The sequence below is a fragment of the Poeciliopsis prolifica genome, unplaced genomic scaffold (assembly GCF_027474105.1).
Source record: "Poeciliopsis prolifica strain line A6 unplaced genomic scaffold, Auburn_PproV2 SCAFFOLD007, whole genome shotgun sequence".
Lineage (NCBI taxonomy): Eukaryota > Metazoa > Chordata > Actinopteri > Cyprinodontiformes > Poeciliidae > Poeciliopsis > Poeciliopsis prolifica.
In genome coordinates, this window is record NW_026562382.1 from 8,233,950 (window position 1) to 8,257,073 (window position 23,124).

At 41.2% G+C, this 23,124-nt stretch overlaps 1 protein-coding gene across 1 annotated transcript; it reads right to left on the reverse strand.

The window, feature by feature from the left end:
- Positions 1 to 604: 604 nt before the first annotated feature.
- On the reverse strand, positions 605 to 22,045 carry dop1b (DOP1 leucine zipper like protein B). Its single transcript, XM_055031854.1, has 38 exons — positions 21,855 to 22,045; positions 18,126 to 18,302; positions 17,507 to 17,688; positions 17,231 to 17,401; positions 16,511 to 16,700; positions 16,317 to 16,415; positions 15,164 to 15,287; positions 14,947 to 15,056; positions 14,494 to 14,605; positions 14,278 to 14,398; positions 14,050 to 14,169; positions 13,224 to 13,332; positions 12,799 to 13,029; positions 12,413 to 12,714; positions 11,935 to 12,329; positions 11,084 to 11,355; positions 10,845 to 10,997; positions 10,582 to 10,682; positions 10,086 to 10,276; positions 8,419 to 9,997; positions 7,698 to 7,797; positions 7,414 to 7,605; positions 7,170 to 7,292; positions 6,962 to 7,096; positions 6,834 to 6,889; positions 6,643 to 6,747; positions 6,465 to 6,531; positions 6,195 to 6,354; positions 5,683 to 5,765; positions 5,458 to 5,567; positions 5,211 to 5,360; positions 4,264 to 4,325; positions 3,933 to 4,061; positions 3,706 to 3,842; positions 3,567 to 3,622; positions 3,332 to 3,475; positions 3,106 to 3,238; positions 605 to 1,911 (listed from the first exon to the last, which is right to left on the reverse strand). The coding sequence occupies exons 2-38, from the start codon at positions 18,261 to 18,263 to the stop codon at positions 1,654 to 1,656; spliced, it is 6,900 nt and encodes a 2,299-aa protein (XP_054887829.1). The 5' UTR covers positions 18,264 to 18,302; positions 21,855 to 22,045; the 3' UTR covers positions 605 to 1,653.
- Between the last annotated feature and the right edge of the window lie 1,079 nt (positions 22,046 to 23,124).

A 23,124-nucleotide genomic window follows, 5' to 3' on the forward strand; every position in this document is an offset into this window, starting at 1 on the left:
GGCTGGTCAGCAACATGGCCCTGCAGAAAGTGTGCTGGCACTGTTCTTCTTCACTCTCTGCACTGCAAACTTCTCCATCAATTCCCCAGGCAGCCATCTTAAGATGTTCTCTGGTGACTTTGCCAGTCGGCCTCATCACAAGTGAGGACGTCTCACAATGCAGACATAAAACTCAGGATTTTGTAGTCTGATGTAATTTAAAATGACTATTTACAAGAAGTAAATAAAACTATTTACTTCTTGTAAATAGTTTATGGTAGTTAGGTAAATTTTTGTTACCGTCTCCATGCTTAGTTGCACATTTCTTTGGACAATGACATTTTTAACAACTGCAGTTACTTTCTTCTTATCCTTTTTCTATGGTTTGCCTTTGTTAGTTTGGCATTGGTCATTTGTTTCATCACTAAATATGTGAAAGTACATATTATAGATGAATAATAAATTAATCCTTTTATTCAAGGAACAGTTTCTGGTGGGTTTTCACTTAGACTTGAGCAACATGTCCTTGTCTTTCACTGAAATGAGTCACAATAAGAGAAAATTCTTAAAACTGATTTTTCAGTGCATAGTAGTTGAAGGTCAATGGAAATAAAAACAATTCACATCAGATTTAAAGATAATTTACTAATTACATTTGAGATTGATTTCTCTTTTCCAATATATTTTAGTGAAGTGAAATAGCTTGAGCCAATATCAGTTTTGAAATTTGGCTTAAACCCACAAAATGTCTTAAAAGCACAACATAAAAACAAAATATTGGTTTATAAACTGGTGGGAGTGCAATAAAACTAAGAACAAATAAAACAAAAGTTAAATGCTATGTTTAATTTAATGACTTGTTTTTTTCCCCCCTATTGCATCAAAATTTAATGTGGTCCTTTAAAAACAAATAACTTACAGGAACATTCAGATGTGCAGGAAAATACAGACAGTAGTAGCTGTCAAAACTATGCTGGAGAAAAAACTAGGAAAGGATCATTTCACTTGGTCACCAAAAACTCAAAGCATGTAATATGTCAACGCACAGCCATTGTTTTAAGAGTTTTCCCAAAGCGCGCAAAGCACATTTTTTACGTTACTAATAAAAATGTTAGCATAAATTAAGACAAATCTATAAGAGTTTATACATTCTTAAGATAGATTGTTACAACTGAAGAAACAAAGTGCAGATGGCTAGTTCAGGAAAATAAAACACAAGTGGTGCCTAACGCAGTTCTTCACAGTATGTTTTCAATGTGCTTCACGAAAATCTATTGACTCAACTACCACGGCCAAAAGGTGCATGCCTTGCTTAGACAATAAGTAACCTGAATCGAGAATTCCTGTCTGCTTTTACTGACGCTAAAAGCAGTAAGTTAATGACTTTTAGCGGCGTTAATACCTCAAGTTTGGACGGAAAGAAAACTGCATTCCTTCATATTTTTTTCACATTAAAAGCCACGTGGAAATGAGTACCATGGATTCCCTTTGTTTCTTTTCTAGTTAAAGCAGTTCAGAAGTACATGTACAGATGTAATCAGAAAGATGACTACATAAAGGAAAAGCACATTTTCAAAACCATTCCTTCACTACAACTCCACAATACAACACAATCACTGGTTGTGCCCATTCTAGGTCTTCTTTTATATGCCCGCATCTATGAAACCTTAGTTTTTAACTCTCCATGAAGTCCAGGAACTCATTCTCAATGATGTCCTCCAGTCTGCTCAGAACGATGTGCGAACTGGCTGCAGGGTATTCGGCTATGGGGAAGTGGGCAGCAGGCTGGCCAGAGGGGGGAGGGGCCTGGAAGGAGCAGCAAAGGGTGCGAAGGAAAGGCAGCAGCTGGGTGATGGAGTTCAGGGAGCTCTGAGTGAGGAGGGGGAACTCCAAGTTATCCGTGGAGGACTCCTCAGTCAGTCCATTCAGTGCCTGGAAAAACAGGACACAGAGAGATTTGTGTCATTTCAAAGCTCGACTTCATGTTTTTTTCCCTCAACAACACAAGCAATAAATATAACTTTATTGGCAAACAGTATGAGTATGAAGTCCACTCTGAAGTACAGTACCTCGCAAAAATATCCACATACATTCATCATGTTCTTACTTCTTACCACAACAGGCTAGCATATTTGGAAAAAGAAAATACAACCTGGATTTTAATGTGAAACAAACAAAAAATCATCCTGAAAAAATGTGTCATGCAAATTCTGTCTCTCTGAGTCACTACTTTGTAAAACCACATTTCCATGCATTTGCAGATGAAAGTCTTGTTTCTAAACTCAAGCTCAGTCCCACTGGATTAAGTGAAGCTGCCAACAGCAAGTCTAGCCACACATTCTCATTTGGATTTAGATGGACTTTGATTAGACCACTATATGCTGTAGCTCTGACTGTATTGGTTGTTGTGTTGCTGGAAGGTGAACTTCCACTCGAATCCTGACCTTCAACAGGTTTTCTTCTAGAATTTATTTTTATTTAGCTCCATTAAAAAAAAAAAACAAAAAAAAAAAACAAAAAAAAAAAACAACATCCCCACAGAATGATGTTGATTTCATTCTGGGGATGATTTTCATCGTTTTCTGCCTCTTTGCATGTAGACCAAACAGTTCAAACTGGTCTCATGTAATCAACATGTTTGCTGTGTCCCATATGAAGCTAATATCAAACTTTTGATGAAATCTCTTATGGATTTCTTTCAAAAGAGGTTTTTTATTTTCCATTCTCCCATTTGTGAAATTCTCGACTATTTATTGGTGGGTTGATAAGAGTTCGCCAGATGAGTTGTGGATCTCTACAGAACTCTTTATGTTGGTCTTCAAAATAAAACGAATTGAAGTTTGTGACTGTAACTGAGGAAAATGTGAAAAGGTTATTTTCTCCAGGCATCTCCTGGAGTAAATTACTCTTATGATTTGCGACTATGCTTCCAAATCTGCCAAACAACACATAGATATTTGATGATTTATACAATTGCAGTGGAAGTAACAGACCTAAAAATCTTATGTTGAGACGTCATTTGACATAGTCAGATGCTGAATTTATTGTAGTCTCCACTTTATTCACACAAATGTTTTGTGATCAGATCCAATCAGGTGCTGATGAAAGAGCAGCTCTGTAACTCACCCCATAGTGTTGCTGTATTCCCTCCAGCACTCTGACAACATGTGGCGTGCATTCCTGTTCACCCTCAATCAGCGCATTTTCTGGACCACTGTAGCGGCTCACGTCCACCTCCGGGACAAATGCCCAACGGTACCTGCAGGATAATCAATTGGATGCTTTCGAAACCAATATCTTTACTAAACGTGTCGCTGATGTTACAATAAAAGCATGTTTTGCAGTTCCCTACATCTGAAAGAGGGGCATCTTCTCTGGAGGAAAGGCCAAAGAAGTGTCCAGAAACTTGCAGGCTGACAGGTACATGTCCAACTCTGCATTGGAGAAGTTCAGTGGTCCATTTTTGTCAAGTGCCCCACGCACTACTTTGGGCAACCTAAGTTGGAAACACAGACACAGGACTTATAAAATGACAGCTTTAGTGCATTTGTGAAACATAGATAATGATAAAAAAAAAAAAAACTCACTTTGAGACGTCTTTCTCTGGCTGCAGAGATTTCTCTAAACGTGCAAATATCCGTACCTAAACAAACGAGTTAAAGACAACATCTTCATACAACCACAACTCGTTAGATCTTACATGGCCCTCTCAGGAAGGAAACTTACAAGTTCTGTGACCATTATAGGCCAGAGGGACGTCAGGTGCTGGGATGAGATCCGCAGCAAGAGGACTCGGAACATCAGGAACATCTGGGCTGAGACTGCAGGGCTTGAGTTCACTCTTAAAGTCTCTGTGAGGCGTTCTGAAAGGAGCAGGTTGAGTTTTTAAACTTGGCTTTATTTGATTCTAGTTTGAACATAAGTAACTGATATCTAAAACAAAATAAACCCACCTTGAATAAGTGGCAGGTAAAGGTGGTACTGGTCGACTTCGCCGCTGAACATCGCAAATGCCTGCCGTTTCAGCAGCATGGGCTTCTGGTCGGCACTGGCGAACAACTTCAGGGAGCTGCTCTGCATGCCTGTTGTGCAAACAAATACAAAGACAAGATAAATACAAAGAGTTTCGATTTGTTTCTTGCATCAAATAAGAAGTTACAAATCCACAAGAATATTGATTTTCTTTCTTTATCTATTCTTTTTAACATTTATGTTAGCGGTTTGGATAGGTGCCCACCATATTTCTGAGGACAAAAATATTTTCTCAATTTCAGAAAGACTCACCCATCAGGTCCTTAAACATGGTCTTCTCATGAGTCAGAAGATGGTCAATAATTGATTTCCAACTATGAAATAATGAAGAAGCAGAATTAGAACTGCAAACATAATAGATAGTTGGAATTAAATGTGATGCAAATTAGGAGAGCAAATAGTTTTATCTCAATGGTTTCACCATGTAAAATGTTACAATATGGCAGGCTCTGATAGAAAGGTCTTTAAAATAGCAATAAACTGTTCCTGTGATTACTTTGCGTTTGTTTAGTGCAGTGACCTGCATAATTTTTAACCCAGAATCATTTCTGCCTCAGTCCAGCAAAGTAAAACTCATTTAAAGCCACAAACTGTACATTCCCATATTAAAAATAAAATACAAAACTATTTTCAATCTTTCATAAAGATTAAAAATTATTTTATAGACTGTAGAACATTTGTTGTCATTTTTAAATAACCTATTTCTAAGTTTAGGTTTTAAAATTTAGAAAAACTATAAAACCTTTGCTTAAAGAGGATGGATACATTTTCTTCTATCGAACAAGGGATGATGTGGATGTGGTTGCAGAGCCCTGGTTTTGACTCTTCAGAATAAAAATGTGAAGTAAATCACGGAGTGAAAAGCATCAACACCTTTACTAACGTCACTTTGTTGTCAGAACTAGATCTGAACCAAGAAATCGGTTGTTAACCTCAATCAGCTGATTTTCTCCTCTGTTGACTTCTCTGGAAACCCCAAAATATGATGCATTTACATCGCTTCAGAAAAACTCTACGTATTAACAAATCTGCTACATATGGCTTGATAGATGTAGTTTTAAAACAGCATCACTTTAACAAGACTGATGGGTGGAGCTTATTCAACTCCCACATCATGACTGTCCCGAGTTTTCCAGGACTGAAAAATTTCCATACAGCGATTTTTGTCATTTGTGCTTCCACCATATGCTCACACTCACCTGTGTGCACAGGAGGCATCCATGGTGAAGAACTGGGGGTCCATGAAGAGCTCTAACACCTCCTTCTTCCAGGCCCGTTTGGTGCAGGCGTATCCACTCAGGCTACTCAGCAGCTGGGCGCCTGCTGCAAAGCTGGGCATGTTGTAGGCACTACAGGACAGGAGCCCGACATTAAGGAGTCAGGTAACCCCAGTGACAGGGAGGCTGCAGGCATCAACGTGATTCACCATCAGTTTGGTTTTTTTACCTGTGGTTCTTGAGGTAGGGGAAAACGTAATACAGGAGACGTGAGATAAGGGGAACGGCTTTTTCCTTCTCGTCGCTTCGGTAGACCATGTCCAGAAGCGGCGCCAAGATCTACAAGAGGAAAAAAAAGACAGCAATGTGTTTTAATAGCACAGAGTGAAATGCAAAGCACTAGTCCAATTTGCCTAGAATATAAATAGATAATCCTATGTACATAAAACCCCACCTCTGCAAGCAATGTGAGGGCCTGCACACTGTACACTGAAGCAGCGGAGGACGACACCATGGCATTGGCCTGAGTCACCGACTCTGGATGAAAAAGAAAGGAAAAAAATCATGTGAATTTTATATAAAGCTTCAGTCAAACGTTACCATACATGTATCATTGACATAAATGTTTCACTTTGGGTTTATAATCATTTCTATCGTCATCTAGCTTAATCCTTGAAGAATAAAACCTGGGTAACACTTTATTTGACCGGGTGTGCATAAGACTGACATGACAACCACATCCTGTCATATACTGCCCCACAATTTTGTAATAATATGTATCTTTTAAATTTAAATATTAACAGCTACATCAATATCAATGGTTCCTGAGATCTTTTTGACAATCAAGTAAATATTTGAACATCTGGGGGTAACAATTTGGGTCTTCTTCCAGGATTGGAAAAAAGTGCTATCAAAATCAAATAACTTGCTCATAATAATATTATGTTTGAAGCATCAAAAAATTACCACAGTAATCCCCGTCCACCTCTGCGTCATCTGGTTCTTCAGCTTCTATGCAAACCTGTGGCTGAACTTTGACCTCAAGACTTCGGCTGAGCCAGCTGGTCTGCTCCAGAGAAGAGCCTGCGATCCCACCCACCGTCTCCAGGATCCGCTGAGTCACCTCCTGCTCAAAAGTTTCATCAACAAAGTATCTTACCTTCACCTGCCTACGATCTAAGCAGAGCACAAGCTGCTTGCAGGTATTTGAAAATAACTAAGACTGTTGGATCTTACCTGCAGATCTTTAGAGTCTTTCTTACTGTCCAGGTTTGGGAGACGGTTGACAAAATCATTTAGGATTCTGTAGGAGAAAAATTCAAAAATTCAAACACCAGATCATTCATGAATGACTGCACAACCTCCAAAGGGTAGATGAAATTCAAAAATGTAGTGTGAATAGAAAAGAACTCACCCCAGCAGGAGGAAATGTCCAGGTGGCGCCAGGTTGAGCTGAACAGACTCCCTCAACAGGGTGAGGAGAGGAGCAACGTTTTCCTGCAGCGCCGCAGCTGAAATGCTTCAAACAGATAAACAGATTATTCTAAAAAATGAGCCAAAAGAGAAGAGTATTAGGTTTTTTTTTATGCCAAGATTCATCTTCACCTTTGGACATAGGCATAGCTGAACTGCAGCATGGGAATATCAACCAGCGTTGCCTTCTGGTGGGAAGAAATCAGAACCTTTAAGTTGAAAATCACAGACAGTGAGAGTTTTGAAATCTGTTTATGTACCTGTTCTCCTTTGATCTGATGTGGTCTCTTCACAACCTCTTTGGCCAAGTGGAGGACAGTTTCTATATTCAAGGTGTGAAGCGATTTTATAAGCTCCACGATGACCAGACGAGCCTCACTGGCCACTGGTAAAACCTAAATGAAACCCAGAAAGTCAGTCAAAGTACTGGACGCAAGACTTTAGTTTTCCACACAGTTTGGGTCTTACTTTGTTTTTGTGTCTTCTTTTGCTCTTCCTGTTGCTCCACACTACTCCTACTGAAGCCATCATCTGAACCCCATAATGTGCAGTAAGAGGGAGTAGAAACTGCAGAATCCGCTGCCGCAAGATCTAATTAAATACACATCAAAAAATTTATTAAATTCACATTGTGTTTGAGAATTAAAATGTTATGAAATTATAGTAGAAAACAGACGATGCACAAGAATCTCAACAATGTTCAGTTGCTAACCTTGGAGTTTTTGAAATACACAGACGTAGAAGCATGTTTGCTGCTGTGGCCGGAGTCAGACGCACGCCGCTGAGACTCCTCCCTCATCACAACGCCCCACAGCAACGCCATGCTGCTGAGCATTTGCGGCAGAGCCTCCAGCACGGCGTTGCGCGCGTTACGGACATCCACGGGATCACAAGCCACCAGAGACTGGCCAGAGAGTGGACAAAGTACAAGAATTCGATATTAAATGATCAAATGATCACACAGCAGGTAGATATGTTGATGAAAGGGTGCCATACCTTTTTGTTATCAAGGAGACAATAATGTGTGATGGTGGTCAGACCTTCAAGCAGAGTTAAAGGGTAGTCTGGAGCGATGTTCTCCTTCTTGCCAGTAATGCTGAAAAAAATAAATAAATAAATAAAATATTTCAGAGGAAATTCAAGCAAAAACAAAAATTCTGTGGAGCAACTGTTTTAGTCTTTAAAATAAATGTTAAAATATATTGTATATAAACTTTAAGGATCATTAAGATTTGTTGTAATTTATTCCCTTAATTTATTGACAAATTCAGATTTTTGACTTTTGACCTAAAGAGTTCCAAAACAACATAGCTTATGAAAGTTTTATAAGAAAAAAGAATTGAATTATGAATTGTTGTTTCACACAAAGAGAATTTTAAGCTCAACAATCTAAATTGGAAGTTTTTACAATAATTTAAAAATGAGGAAAGATAATTAGTGGAAGTAATTCCCCAGCGCCTTCATGAATGTCATCATGTCATCATCACCGCTCTTCATGATGGTTACCACCTCAGCCACTAAAACCAGCAGTGCAGTGAGCCTCCATCCAGTTAGCAAAGTATATCTAAGCTTATCGACCTTCCAAATTTTGCATCAAAACAGCCCTTTTGATAGTACACTGATATTGCTATGACAACTAAACGTTGAGATATTCAGCATTCTTAACACTTTTAGTTTGCGTATCAGTTGTAGAAACAGGGTTGTCCGTTTAAGCTACCTGTGCTTCGCCTTCCCTCCCTCGTGTTCGTGGAGCTTCACCAGATCGTTCATGTTCCTGCAGATCTGACTGATGATCGGCAACACGATGATCCCCAAGGAGCGCCCCAGGTACGGCAGAGAGGAGCAGAGCAGCGAGACCCAGTGGGGGTGCATGGCATAGCCGTACTGAGGCTGCAGGGCTCTTGCTGCCGCGGAAACAAACATCCCCTGCGCTGTGATGGGGTGGCTCTGGACATACTGCGCTGCTTTGATGGACTGCTGGAAGAGCACAGCGGTCTGCCACTCCCGGGCCAGCGGGGTGGAGGCCGGTGAGGATTCACGAGGGTCTCCAGGCTGGCCTGAGGCGCCGCTCACTGCGGATGCGACTCCACCCGGCCATACGTTGTACTCCAGCACTATCAGAGCCTGGAGTAACTTTAGTAGCTCTATTTGTAAGGGGCACTGCTCCTGCCCTCCTCCCGCACCCAGATTCACCAAATTCTCCTCCGACAGGCCTTCTGCCTCATCCAGCAGCTCGGCTCCTTTGGATGCTCCCTTGTCCGCCACTTTCTGGCTGATGTACATGGAGGCAGACAGAGAGAGCAGGGCGTACTGCTGCACTTTACAGCAGGTCAGGAGTCTGTGGATGGATTCCAGAGTGACTTTGCTGCACTCCTGTCCTCGTACTGTGAAGCAGAGCTGGTTCACGATTCGAGTGAGCACCGTCACGCTCTTCACCTGGACTTCCATGTTGCCCTGCAGGTCCAGGGGAGTCAGGCTCAGGTAGGATGGGTAGTGAGAGCGCAGGATTTGCAGGCAGAGCGACACAAGCAGTTCGACAAGCAGCGATGGGGGTCCATAGGGGGAGGAAGTGGGAGACAGCAGGCAGCCATAAAAGGACTTTCCGTCCTGAGCCTGCTGGTGGCGCTGCAGGAGATTGGAGACCAGGTTTAAGTGAGCAGCAGAACTGGTGTCCAGCGACGTGCAGCACAGGGCGTCCACTAGGTGGCACTCAGGGCTGCTGCGCAGCAGGCTGTCGAGTAGCGCCAGGCCCTGGAGGAGATGGCGCCAGCCACCTGCCGCCGGGTACAGCAGAACATGGCGGAACAGAGAGTCGATGGCTTCCCTTTTCTCTCGCTCCTGCTTCAACAGGCGAGACCTGGCCATGGTCTCCAGCTCAAAATCCTCCTCCTCTTCGCTTGACAGCGAATCGGACGCCTGCGTGTGCTCAGACTCCACCCTCCTCAGGCCGTTCACCAAGTCCCCCTCCTCAACACTGCTGGGTGGAGCAGAACCGGAACTGGAGTTCTCTGTGGAAACTCGGGCGCCACTGGTGTCTGCCGACTCAGTGTGTTCACTCTCACCCTCCTCCTCCTCTTTGACTTCATCTTCCTCTGTCCCCTCACTCTCGCTCCTTGACGCGGGTAAAGCCTCTTCGGGATTTTCTGGCTCCGGCCCACTTTCCAACTCGGCCCACAGAGCTTCTCGATCCACAACATCCAGGCTGCTTAAGGTTGTCACATCAGATGCCACCATGTCTGCCGGTGTCCGAGAGGTTTTAATCAAAGTCCTTCTGCTGTTTACCAGCTTCAGGTTACCTTGAAAACAACAAGCACATCAAGTTAATGACACACACACATATTCAATCGAGAGAAACTCTTCCAAGGCAGAGCTGAATTTGCATACCGGCCGTGAGATTCTGTTTAACGCTCTGGATGGAGCTGCGCTGGGTGGATGGGTGAAGGAGCAGCAGCAGAATGGGCTCCAGGATTCGGATCACATCGTTCAGGGACAGAGCTCTGACCAGCCAGCACTGAGCGGCCGCGCTTATTGAGCCATCAGCCGAGGTCAGGCTGTCCACTACAACACACAAAGACCTGAAACACCACAGAGGATTTGAGAGCGAATAAATTATATTTAAAACACAGTAAAACCTCGCTACATGTGCTCAGTATAATCACAGGATCTTAAGCATCTGTTCATAGCGTGTTCACAGTGATATTTTGCTGATTTGGCAGTAATGAACTGTGTTTGTCGTGGCTGCTTGACTTTTGTCCTCATCCGTTTTATTCTACTTAAGTGTTTCTATTTTAACACTTTAAACCTTCTAAGAATGATTATTTTTCAATTTAGTGTACTTATTGAATTTCTTGCTTTATGAACAAAATACGGGTGAACTGACCGGTCAAAGGATCGACTCAGAGACATGGTCCTGTTGCACTGAGTCTCCCGGGTCAGGTGCCAGAGCACGGTGAAGCGGTGCAGAGCTTCCAGCCGGATCGCCTGGGAAACAAAAGCATACAAACATTCAGTTTTTCTGATCATAATTACAACTCTTTTTTTTTTGTTGTTAGTTCTGACTTTCCATCCTGCCATCAATGATATTCAGAGGAAAGTGGAAAAAACAACAACAACAACAAAAAAAAACGCAACAACTGTGTGAACCTTGTCTTTGTGCAGCAGTGCCTGGCAGATGATGTCCTCACAGATGGAAGCCGAGGGAGCCAAACAATGCAGCCTGTAAAACAGATCCACGCAGGAAACGTGCTGCTCTCTCTGCTCTGTGTCCAGTTGACTCCACAGGACCCGGGATAACCTCTGGATTACAGCAAACGCACACCTTAAATAGCCCCTTCTCCAAACAGACGTCGTCACACCAAAAGTTCCCCTTTTGACAATCTAACCTGAAAGAAGTCTGTGTTTTCCTCTATGGCTCGGTGCAGGACTGGGTAGATGGGCGGCACGCTGACCATCTGCAGCCGCCCACTCAGAGGGTTGTTGTCAGAGCTCTGGTAGCGCCTGTGCTTGTCCTCAATGACCAAAGCTAAAGACTGGGAGTGGTTGATGAGCTCCAGCAGGGAGGCCACAGCAGTGTGCTGAATGTTGTAATCCCTGGACATGCAGCACAGAATCATCAGGGACTTCAACCACACCGGGAGGCTGTCCACGTCACTGCCTGAAATAAGTAGGAAGAAAAACAGCAGCAATATTTCATCATTATTTGTGGGTCAAAACATTTTAAAACAGTGTTGATTTACAATGCTTTTCAAAAGTATTCATACTGCCTAAAGTTTTTTCACATTTTGCCTGTTATAAGAACAAACTTCAGTATAGATCAACACAAAGTGGTGCATCACTGAGAGGCGGAACAAAGGGATACAGGGCTCTCAATATTTTTGTTGGTGGTGGCATCTTCATTATATGAGAATAACAATGAAGACGATGGGAAGAGCTACAATGGGATGGTTTAAAGCTACTTTTCAAAAACAAAGCAAAAAAAGTTTGGGGGCAAACTACAAATGCCTGCAGCTCTTTTCAGATTGTTTTTGCAAACATGTTTGAAGCCTTGCATTTATTTTTACCTTTCACTTCATAACCAAGCACTACTTTGTGTAGATTTATCTCAAAATATCAAGTAAATGCATTGAAATGTTTGATTTTAACACTACAAATGTAAAATAAAAACAAAACAACAAAAAATCACTCAAGGCATGTACAGAATTTTATCAGGCAGGGCCTCTGTTTACATGCTGACCTGAGTTTCCAAACATGTCTGTGTAAAGTGCTAGCATCTCCTCTTCGCTCAGGTACACAGGGAAGGTGGTGCTCTCCAGCAGCAGGTGGCAGGTGGCGACAAAGGTCTGGCGACAGGCCTCAGTGATCTCAGCTTTTCCTCGGGGCATGTAACCAGCTGCCCAGTCCAAACACACTGCGGCGCCACACTCTTTTTTGTTCTTCGTTGGCGATGCCGGGGGCTGAGTGTCAGGCGAGACACTGGCTTTGCGTTTGTTTGGAGTAAACAGCTCAGACAGTTTGTGTTTAATTTCATGTCTCCTTAACAGAGACTTCTGATCCCCAGAGTTGGGGCTTTGGTTACGCTGAGGCTCTGGATCCGGATCTGTCACGTCCTCCACCTGCACCATCAGGTATCTGAAATCAAGGTGGAAGAGTAAAAATGTTTAGATGACTTGCATAGATTTGATCAAGTATCTTTATCTGGCTCTGAAGTTTACCTCGTGGTTATGAAGGCCAGGATATCCTGCAGACTCTGTGTCATGGTTTCTATACTACCTCCCCTTCTCCAAACTCCATCGCCGGTTTTGCAGGTTCCGTTTCGCTCGGCCTCCGTGGACATTCCCAGCTGCAGGTGCTGCTCTGAGGGGGAAGCGCTGACACCCAGTCCACTGTCTTCCGACCGCAGAGTTGAATAAACCCCATTTGCAGGGTCGGCTTCACCTCCTTGATCCCGCCTTTCCCGCTCATCATCTTGATGTCCATTAATGCTTCCATTTTTCTCCCTCTCATTCTGTACATCCTTGATAAGAAATTCTTTATGAGCTTTTAAAACACCCTAAATTGGCGCTTACTCATTAAACAAACCAAAAAAAAAAATCCTCACCTTTGTGGTTTCCTCCTCTAGTGAAGCTGACTCCCTTGCCTCTGTGTTTGCTCCTGCATCAACATCCATATAAGCTACAGGCATCTGGATCTTACTCAGGACCTTGAAGCACACTCGTAGCCCCTGTGTGATGTCATCAAGGGAAATTGAGTTCATGTGGCGGTGCAGGCTCTGCAGCATGATGGCCAGCATGTCGGGAAGTAACAGTGACTGGATGTCGGCATAGAGCTCCTGTGAGAAAACAGAAACTCGCTGCAGCATGAGAAGCTTCTACAATGTTAAATAGTCAGATGATCAGTATTGATGGGGAAAAAAACAAAGAAATATGAAACAAAGAGGAGGCAAATGACTGTGAAATGCTTTTAATTTTGTCTGAATTTGGAAATTTATTCATTTGGCTCCTCTTGAAAATGTGTATTAATTACCAGAGGAAGAACATCCAGCAGAAAAATGATGAGGTTGGATATTTCCGTGACCAAGGGAGCCGGCTGACCGTAGTCCTGCTCCGGAGTCGTTGGTGGATCATCTTTTTCACTTTAACAAAAACACAAAACTGGGATTCATTTCTCTCTATATTAAAAGCTGAAAACACAAGCTGACACACATGCTCAATCTTATTTTATGCTTTAGGCAACACACAATTCCTATCAAAATACAAATGTAAAATTCTAAATATTATTAGAAATGTTATCTTTCACACTAAAAAATGTGTCTTGAAATTGTTACAGTGATACTTCAGTAAAATCTCTGCATTTAAGGCACATTGGAAAGCGCAAGCTGAAACTGACAGAATAGGATTTCAGATTAACCGGGTCAGATCACAGTTGGTTCTGAACAACTTCAGATCAATGTGTCGATAAGAGAAACTTAAATTCAGATTGTGCAAATATACATAAATACATCAAAACATTACCACCTCTTTATTTGATTTTAAAACAGAACAGAAAAAAGAAGACACAATGAAAGCTAAGATTTTCTAAATATTTTCTAACTTTATGTTATGGCGTTACTCAAACACTTGTTTCTCCAAGCACAGCATTTCTTAGACACTGTCCACACATGTGACTTTTAATCTATTTGAATGATTGGTTTGACTTGACTTTTGCCTCGAGACAACATGTGTTGTGATTGTGAGCTATATAAACATGCTCCCTAACTCAAAATGTACTGAAAATATAAACGTTTATAAATTTTTTTGTTAACAGTGAAGGAATTCTGATTGCAAAGAACGATGTAGTGTGACTGACAAACCTGAGAGATGTGCAAAAGCGCCGAGTCATGTACTCCCAAAGATATTCGGTGTTCACGGAGCTCACGAGCATGTTCACTGTCTTTATGATCTCCGACGCATGCTTGTTCTCTTTCATTTTACTGTTACATGAAAACAGAAAAGAAAACCTCGTTTCATATTCATGCTACAAAAACTAGAATTCCATTCTTAAAAGGAAGCATGTTAATGTCATTGTTCGTTTCTCTCACCAAGCTAGCTGGTTGGCTGAGCTTCCCGACTTTGGGATGTTTTCCTCTCCAAGCGCCTCCAGACAGTAGCGCTGGAAAGCTCGGACCACCTCCAACAACACGCAGCTCAAGACAGCTGGACCTAGGCGCAAAAAAAAAAAAAAAAAAAAAAGCCACATCAGCAAAACAGGTTGGAAACCATTTAGCATAATAAGGCACTTCTGCTCAGCTGCGTACCAATCTCGGGTTTATCGAGAAGACTGATGATGATGCGAAAGGGTCTGAGGTACGAGATGACGCTTTCTGGGTCGCTGGTCACCTCTTTCTGCTTGAGGATGTTAATGAGAGCCTGCAAACAAAAATCACAATAAATCTACTGATGTATTCTGCTTTATTTTATTTTTTTGTACTGTAAAATAGTTCTGAACAAATGATATCAGGAGAAACAATTGTTAAGGGTTCATTGAGAGAATAAACTTTAAAATATTGGACCTGATAATGGAAAAAAATAAAAAATTTAAATGTTTTTTTTTTTACATATGTTAAACACATGTGCTTTTAAATTAGTTTTGATCAATTTAGAATAGAGAATTCATTCGTTTTTTCTCTGCCAGTCATACATTTAGCCTTACAAAAGTCATGAGCCTTGGTCTTATATTACATCTTATATGTCTGCCAAATAAATCAAACCTTCACAAGATGATCTTTTGAATAAGTGTTGAAGTAGAATGAGGTGTGCTCCTCCACGGTGGTGGAGAGCGTGGGATGTGGCGCCACCATCCCTCCTTTAATGTCGGTGCCTGAAGAAACAAACAGGAATACAAAAGTCAACGAGAGCAAATAAACTATTTTCCTTTGCCGAACAGCAATCTGATTCATTACGAATTTATATCCTTAGCTTGAGGACCTAGGAGCCAGGCGTAGAGACGTCTGTTGAGGGACATGTCTCTCCTGAGCAGAGTGAGTAAAGCTGCAGACACCACAGTGATCATGTCTTCAGCACTCATAGCCACACTGGGCTCTTCTGGGTCCTAAACCAACAAAATACAGTGTTAGCTGGGGAACAGTAAAGAATTTCTGGAGATATAAATATAATTTTTATTGGAAAAGACCCAGACATTTGTTGAATTCTGTGGCTCTTATTAAAGGCATATCCACAATACATACAGAGAACTACGTATGCTACTTGATTCAGCAGGATTCAAGAAGAAGAGATCAGAATTCCTCGAGGTCAGAGGCCATGATGCTCAACCTGGAGTGTTGAATAACATGTAGAAATGCCACTCTGGGTTCCCATAGTCAGGAGCTGTTTTTTAAACTCATTAATTTATACATGAAGTTGTTTTAATTTGCTTTAATTCAATAAACCCAATAAAGCTACTAATAAATGTACGTTTAGGTTTAGGGTGAACAGTGTGACAGCAAATATTTTAAAGGATTTTTAAAATGGAGAACGATTGAAAGTTCATTCTGGAAATGAAACCGTGGATGGATGAAGAGTCACCCAGGTGCTAAAGGTCAAGGGTACCTGATTAACTTATCCATAGACAGAAAGCACCTCTATAAAGGCTAACAGATGTAAATCAATACAATGGCAGAAGTACTTGCCTATCAAGATAAAACCAATGAATAGGAACAAAACATTTCTCTGAATGAAGAGAAAAAAATATTTAAGTAATTAAGAATATTTCATATTTTGAAAATCAAAAGAAAAACAATATTTATTTTGTGACATACTATTTGCCATGACACCTCATTAAAAATGTTGAAGCCAGAAGAGTGACATGAAATATACTTACTCGCCATCAGTAATAAATGGAATATGAACATGAGTCATACATGGATTTGTCTCTTTTGCTTAGATAGCAGTTTTATTTAGACCTTTATAGGTGACTAGATAACTCCATCTGGTTGCTTTATACTGCAGTCTCTTCAGGCCATAAATACATGTTAATAAATGGATGCCAACCAAAATCTTCTGAAAACCTTTGTATATATTTTAACACAGACACACAGAGAAATAAAGGAGATTCACTTTGGTAAACAAAACTTTTACCTACCAGACAAGTTGCAAAGGGGAAAAAGTAGAGAAGGACTTCAAGCATGTTCCTCTGCACCAACACATTTGAATCTTGCAGAGAAAGACAGACTGACTTTATCTGGAGAAGCACAAAAAAAAAACCAACATAAAACTTAAACCGTGACTGTCAGGGAATCAAACATCCACTGAAGGAGGACAAACGTGGACACTCACCACTGCACAATAGCCGTAGCCCAACATGTAGGTCTGCTGACTTAGAGGGGCCATGCGGTCAAAATGAGTGACCACAAAGACTGAAGCGGGCAGCCGCACCATCGGGGTGACCAGCATGCTTCCCCACAGGGCTCCGTAGAAGACCTGCTGACCCACCAACAGCGACAGCTTGACCAGCAGAGCATCAGTCCTGAACAGAGGCAGAGATTATAAACAACAGAATGTGACTAAATTACTACTAAAAAGATTGAATGCAATTCTGAGGGATTTCCATAATTCAGGATCTAAAGCAGCTTAGAAGATGCATAGTTTAGTTTCTATTAGCCTAATTTTTTTCTCATCTTTCTGTATGAGTACATGTAGCACAAAAGATCAAAATCGATGCAACTTTATCATGCTTTATCATTAGGAATAATTTCTTTAAGAAATTAAGAGGAAGTTTGTGTTGTATTCAGTGAATAACCCTTTGTGGTATAAAGATGATTTTAAATTGTGAAACTGGTACATCCATTGCCTTGAAAAGAAAGGTTTCTGTTTCTACTGGCCTCTGAAAGAAGCCTGGACTACATCAGGGGTCAGTCTCCGCCTTAAGCAGAAAAAATCTTGACGTCTTGTTCATTAGTGATGGTAGGATGTAGTTAGAAATGGGCAGATGGAATTTATTTGTTTGATTCATTTTTTTATTAGAGGGGGAAAAAAATAAAAAGTGTTTTTATGGACCTGTCGTAGACCTCAAGTCCTTCTTCCAGACCAGGCAAGAGTCCAGTTATGAAAGCTTGCAGACTGGGAAGCAGAGCTCTCTGCAGTGGGAGATAGTAACGCTCATACAGCGTCAGCAGAACAGGCTTAACTGCCATGGCTGCATGACCCAGCAGCGGGAACAACCCAGAACTGGAAAAAACAACAACAAAATGCATGAAATAAGTCTGAGTGAGAGCGGTTCATAACAAGGCCTTGATTCTTCTTGCTGAAGATAATTTCATCCGGTTCTGTTACCTGTAAATAAACAGATCCTTGGCCAGCCATTTTGTGCCAATGATTTTGAAGATGACCTCGTATGTCTCCAGAGCCTTGAGGTGCACGCCGCTGGGCAGGGCCGGGTGCAGACACTGGGCCAGACGCTTCCCTATGATCAGCCTTTTGGGTAAGAGCGAATAGCGAAGGTTACTCTGCAGGGCCTGGGAAGAAAAAAAAAAAAGAAAACGTAAAAACTGAGTATGAATTTCACCAAAAACTCCACAATGAGACAGAAATACACGTGACAAATTTTTGACTTAATGCAAGTTTAATTTAAAAGGTTGGACATCTCTCTTCCTTGTGTGTGTGTTTTTTTTAGCTTGAACACACAGAGACACTCCAAAGTCAACATTTGGTGCACAAGGAAAAGAAAAAAAAAAGCACACGAGGGCACCTGTCTTCTTCATAAGAAATCATACAAAAACTTATAAAACAAAAAGAGGAAGTGACAACACAAAAGCAAACCTTATCCATGACCTCACAGAACTGAAACAGATCTAAGCAAAACACCAAAGAGGAACTTATAACTTCTGAGTCAATGCAACAAAATGGACCCAATAAAAGTTAGAGTAATGGATCCACGTGTGTCATACTGCACCTTATTGAGCTTTCCCAGGGACGAGATGAGATCCGCCCACTCACTAGACGACTCAAAGTTTCGCAGCGCCTTCTCAATGACCGCCGCATAGTTACGGTATCGGTAGTCATTCTGCAGCTCGAGCTCCTCGGGATCCATGTTGCACCGGTTTGATCACACCATGTTCTTACGATACATCTGAGGGAAGGATAAGGCAGGAGACAGAAAGTCAGCGACATAACCCGCTTGTCTGTCTCTGTCTGCAAGGCTTGCTTAATGCAATTAAAATTAGGTAATTAGCTGTGAGGCAGCGGACATAAAGGCACTTATTCATGACTGGCTGCTGAATGGCCGACTGACCTGTCAGTCAGTCCCAGGACGAAGGAATTGAGAGGCAAACATTCAGAATAACACTTGCCAGGCAAAAAACAAGAATAGACTTTTTCATTTGCATGTCTGGCATCTTCCTCATATTTTAAAGGGAATACTTACATATTCATCTGGCATATTTACAGGCTGCACAACCACAACAATACCTCTAAATTACAACAAAAAGCTCTCTGATGATGAACAACTAGTTGTTCTCTGTGGGCTGATCAGTATTGGTATCCACGTCCACATTAACAACGCAGCATATAAGCTTAACTGTGCATTTAAGGAGTGTATTTTATTAGGGATCAGGGAGGTCGGATTAAAGAGACGCAGACAACTGGAGTTTGAAGGCTTTACAGCAGAGAGGAAGAAGAGCACATGGTCAGGATAAAGCTGAGCAGCAGGGTAACGAAGTGCTGAGTAGCCAAATCATAATCAATGAGAAATATCTGATTAACACAACAGTTATTTACATGTAATAAAAAAAAATGGAACTCTTTCTCTCTCAGATATGGGATTTGCTTGGCTGCTGGTAACAGTTTTCATCTTTCTTAAATCATGTTTGAATATGAGACAATCACGATACTAGAAATTTCTTTACATCAGATATCATATTGTGAAAATATTATAACCACCCCTGACTTTATAAGGGTCATATTTCTTATGAGTCAATGCCCACAAACAAGAGTCATAACCACAACCAAAAGAAATGGTGTGTAATAAGAAAATAATATACAATTACATTAAATTATAAAGGAGATTTGAGCATGATTAGTTTAGTCCAAAAACTACAAGATAAATAAAAAATAAGTTTGTTGAAAAGTACAAAATGGAAGCAGATAGAGATTAAATGAGGGTATAGATTAGGGAAAAGGACCAGAATTATTCAAAGATGCCATATTTTACCTACTTAACCTGAACAAACCCTTCCAGAAGCAAGCAGCAATAAATAAACTAAAATGAAGATTGCAAATATACTCACTTTCTGATGATTTTTCTGAAATGTTATGTAATTGTCCAGCCTCAGATTGAATTAGATTAATGTGACATCTAAAGTCTGGGGTGAATCTTAACCTAATCTAAAGATCCATGCTTTGTATGTTGAGAAACTTTGCCCTATGTCAACAGGACACTTTGACATCAGCATAGCTGTCCTCTATTGACAAAGACACCCAAGACGTTTTCCACTTTTGATTAGGTAAGAAGTAAGTCAATAATACAAAAACAAACTGGCAATGACATTAAATGCATGAGTCATGAACATTATACTGAAACAGAGACATTTAAAATGTGAATATCTGAACTGGAGTGAATCTAGGGTTTGTGAATGACATATTTATGACAAATCAGCAGCAACTTATTTAAGTGTGTATATTGGCACACTTACTTAAGCGTGTTAATATACAAGGGGTCAATCTAAAGACGAAGCTCAATGTTTGGGGCTTGTAAAAGTGGACGCAATCTTAGAAAGCTGTCTATTCCACATTAGTTAGCTTAACTTTCCACCTCTTGCATTAGTTTGACCTTTCTATTACATGTGAAGGTCTGTCATTGCTTCAAAGAAAGGAGCAAACAGATAATGTAAGTGATTAAGCGTATCTTCCAACTGACAGAAGTTCAGGCACTTCATGTTTCTATGCTTTACTAAACAGTTTCAGATACACAAAAGCGCTTGATGCAAGAGCAGAGATGTGAACAATCCGTTACTTGTCATCACATAGTTTTGATAGCAATGCTTATAGTTTTTATTCTTCAGAAAATGAGCAGCACACATGCAGAAAAAGCTTATTCACAGGTTACAGCTTGATAAGCAAATGGTGTTAGCTTTGGCGGACCTAGACGTGCATTCTCATTTCCCTTACCAGATGTAATAGCAGAATTGACTTGAAACCAGTTCCTTCTACGTGTCATTGAACAAATATTGATATTAAAGCCCAGTGTATTTTGTTAGGATTTACTGTGACAGAGCTGAACAAAGTATTACATGGCACATGGTGTAATACAGTTTTTGTTTGTTTGTTTTTACACAAAAACTTGAAAATTATAGCACATATTTATATTCACTCTTCTAATACTCACAAATAACATCAAGTCCAATCAATTGCTTACAGAAGTTACCAAATTAACAAACAGAGTGTGTCTTATGTAACTTCAGAATGCATGAGCTGAGAGAAGCTTAGTAAAGGAGCAGAAATATGAAGACTACACCAGAAAAATTTACCAGAATAGTCATAGAGATCTTTGTGAAGAATAAGAAAGAAAGCAGAGTCAGGTTTTTAAGCAATTAGGTCAGGATTTGTAGATTCCACAGACTGATACTTCATATAGAAACACTACAACTACAAACCTATCAAAACTCAGCCGCCCACCTAAACTGGCTGGAGAGCAGAATTCATAGAACTAGTCTGCAGGAACTGCAGTGATCCACAGCTCAAGTGGGATGACTTGATGGATAGGAAAGAAATTATGCATTCCACAAAATGCAGGTGAGTGAAAGAAAGCCATTATTGACAGAAAGCCCAAGGAAGTCCCATTAGCAAATCACTAAAAGTTATGTAGGGGAAACAGCAAACACATGAAGATGATGCTAAAATAGTACTTCATAATGTATATCATTCAACACACCACCAAAATGGTGAAAAATGGTGCCAGGACTATTATACAGTGAGAAAGGGGCTAAACACAAGGCAGTCCTGAAAGACATCATGTCAGAAGACTGGAAACTGGGATGGAGGTAAAGCATAACCCCTAAATTTGCAGAAAAAAAAGAGAACATTTCCACTCTCCAGATGTTTGCAGCAAAAAATGGCACATCAACTCAAGGGGGCTTAAAAAAGTGACAACCACAATTTTCAGGTTTTTTTTTCTAGTGTCATTTTCCTACCACTGCAGAACTGAATCCTGCTTGGCTTGTCACATCTGGTTGTAATGTGGGGGAAAATGTGAAGTGAGAGTACTTGTACAAGGTGCTGTTTATCACGCAGCTGCGAGGCATTGAACTGTGTGCTTTGAGGGTGGACACCGAGCAGCCGTGTCACCTGACTGACACCACCGCTTCAGCTGCATCAGGCAGCTTAAAGTGCTGCCTGATGCAGCCAAATAACAGCTGGCCAGAGCACTGTAGCATCAATGGAGGATGCTATTATGTAACATTTTACAAGCTCTCAGCAAAGATTAGGAAGAGATAAGTAGTCAAATTCATTTTGCATAGGGCTAGCTTGTGCTGCTGATTAAAGTTGGGAAGACACACAGAATGTAAGGCAGCGTCTTTGTTTCTAAAAAAGACATGGCAGCTTTCTAGCATCAACACACGCTGCTTCCTGCTAACAGCCAGCGTCGTAAACAAACGCAGTAGCAATCAGGTGCATCATGACTCACCGACAACTGAGAGAAAGAAAACCACGGGAGGCTTTAGAGCAGGTCCGGAAACCTCGTTTTAGACGGGCTCATCCTCCAAACCCACTCCCGGCTCACAGAGGACCGCTATCTGTGGGATTAACCATCCGTTGAGAACCGAGGTGGTTGGTCGTCATAGCGGGGCGGTGGATCCTCCAACTGCTCAGCTGTTGCTGAACCGACCGCGGCCCGCGCGCTGCACTCTCTTTCACGCTGACAACGGGGGGTGACGTAAGGATATCATGATCGATAAAGTGACTATTTATGTGACAGCTTCTATTGTAAACCAGATATTCGTATTTTACAGTGTATTACACAGCAAAAACAAAACCATTTGGAACTACCGTGGCTTTAAAAGCAGAGGCAGAAATAGGTCATCACAAACCTGCCACCCCTCCAACTTTGGTATGTTCCAGGATGTGCCATCTTGACAAACCTCTCACCTTACCGTCAGAAATTTCATTATGAAAATTTACACAGCAATGTGCAATAACATTTTAAGAGTATGCAGCTATCATAATTGATTAAAAAAGTGTTCCTTTATATTTATGTAAGCTTACAAGTTCACACAACAATTAATACATTTATAAACGTGTGTTCACACAGTGTTGTTTTTTTGATATAAGTATTTTCTTTGTCTATGGAAATGTATTTCAGTCTTTCTGGATTATTGGGGCCTGCCCATAGCAATGCATAAGGAGAGCAGTGACTGACTTGCGAAGCAATGCATGAAATTTCATGCATTGCATGGCAGGCACCTATTAATCTACACCCAATAGAACGTCTCTTTATTTTTTTTCTTTCTTTATTTATTTTTCTTCCGTCAACCGGAATGCGGCTCGCACCGCTGCGAGCCCACCCACAAAAGTGGTATCAAAACGTGCGGCTCGGCGCCGGGAGGGGTGCTATTACTTTTATTGGGAATCGGACTTACGACCGCAACGTAAAAAGCGAAAAACGAGCGAAATTTCCAACTGCCGAAACGCAGAGCATAACTGCCACCAACTGCCGCTCCGCTAGAGTGGAGAATGAAGTGGATTTCTGACCCCAAATAAATTTTGAAATCGCCGCCACGCCCACAAATATCGTGCAATCGGTATCAAACTCGGTCATGACATAGATACGAATGTCTGCTCCGGTAAAATGTTTTCAAAATTTTTCTAGGGCTTACGGTTTTCTGTCAAGGTGCTTCAGAGCAAAATCAAGTTCCAGCCTAACTGACGCTCTCCACCATATATTTTCATACTTTTAT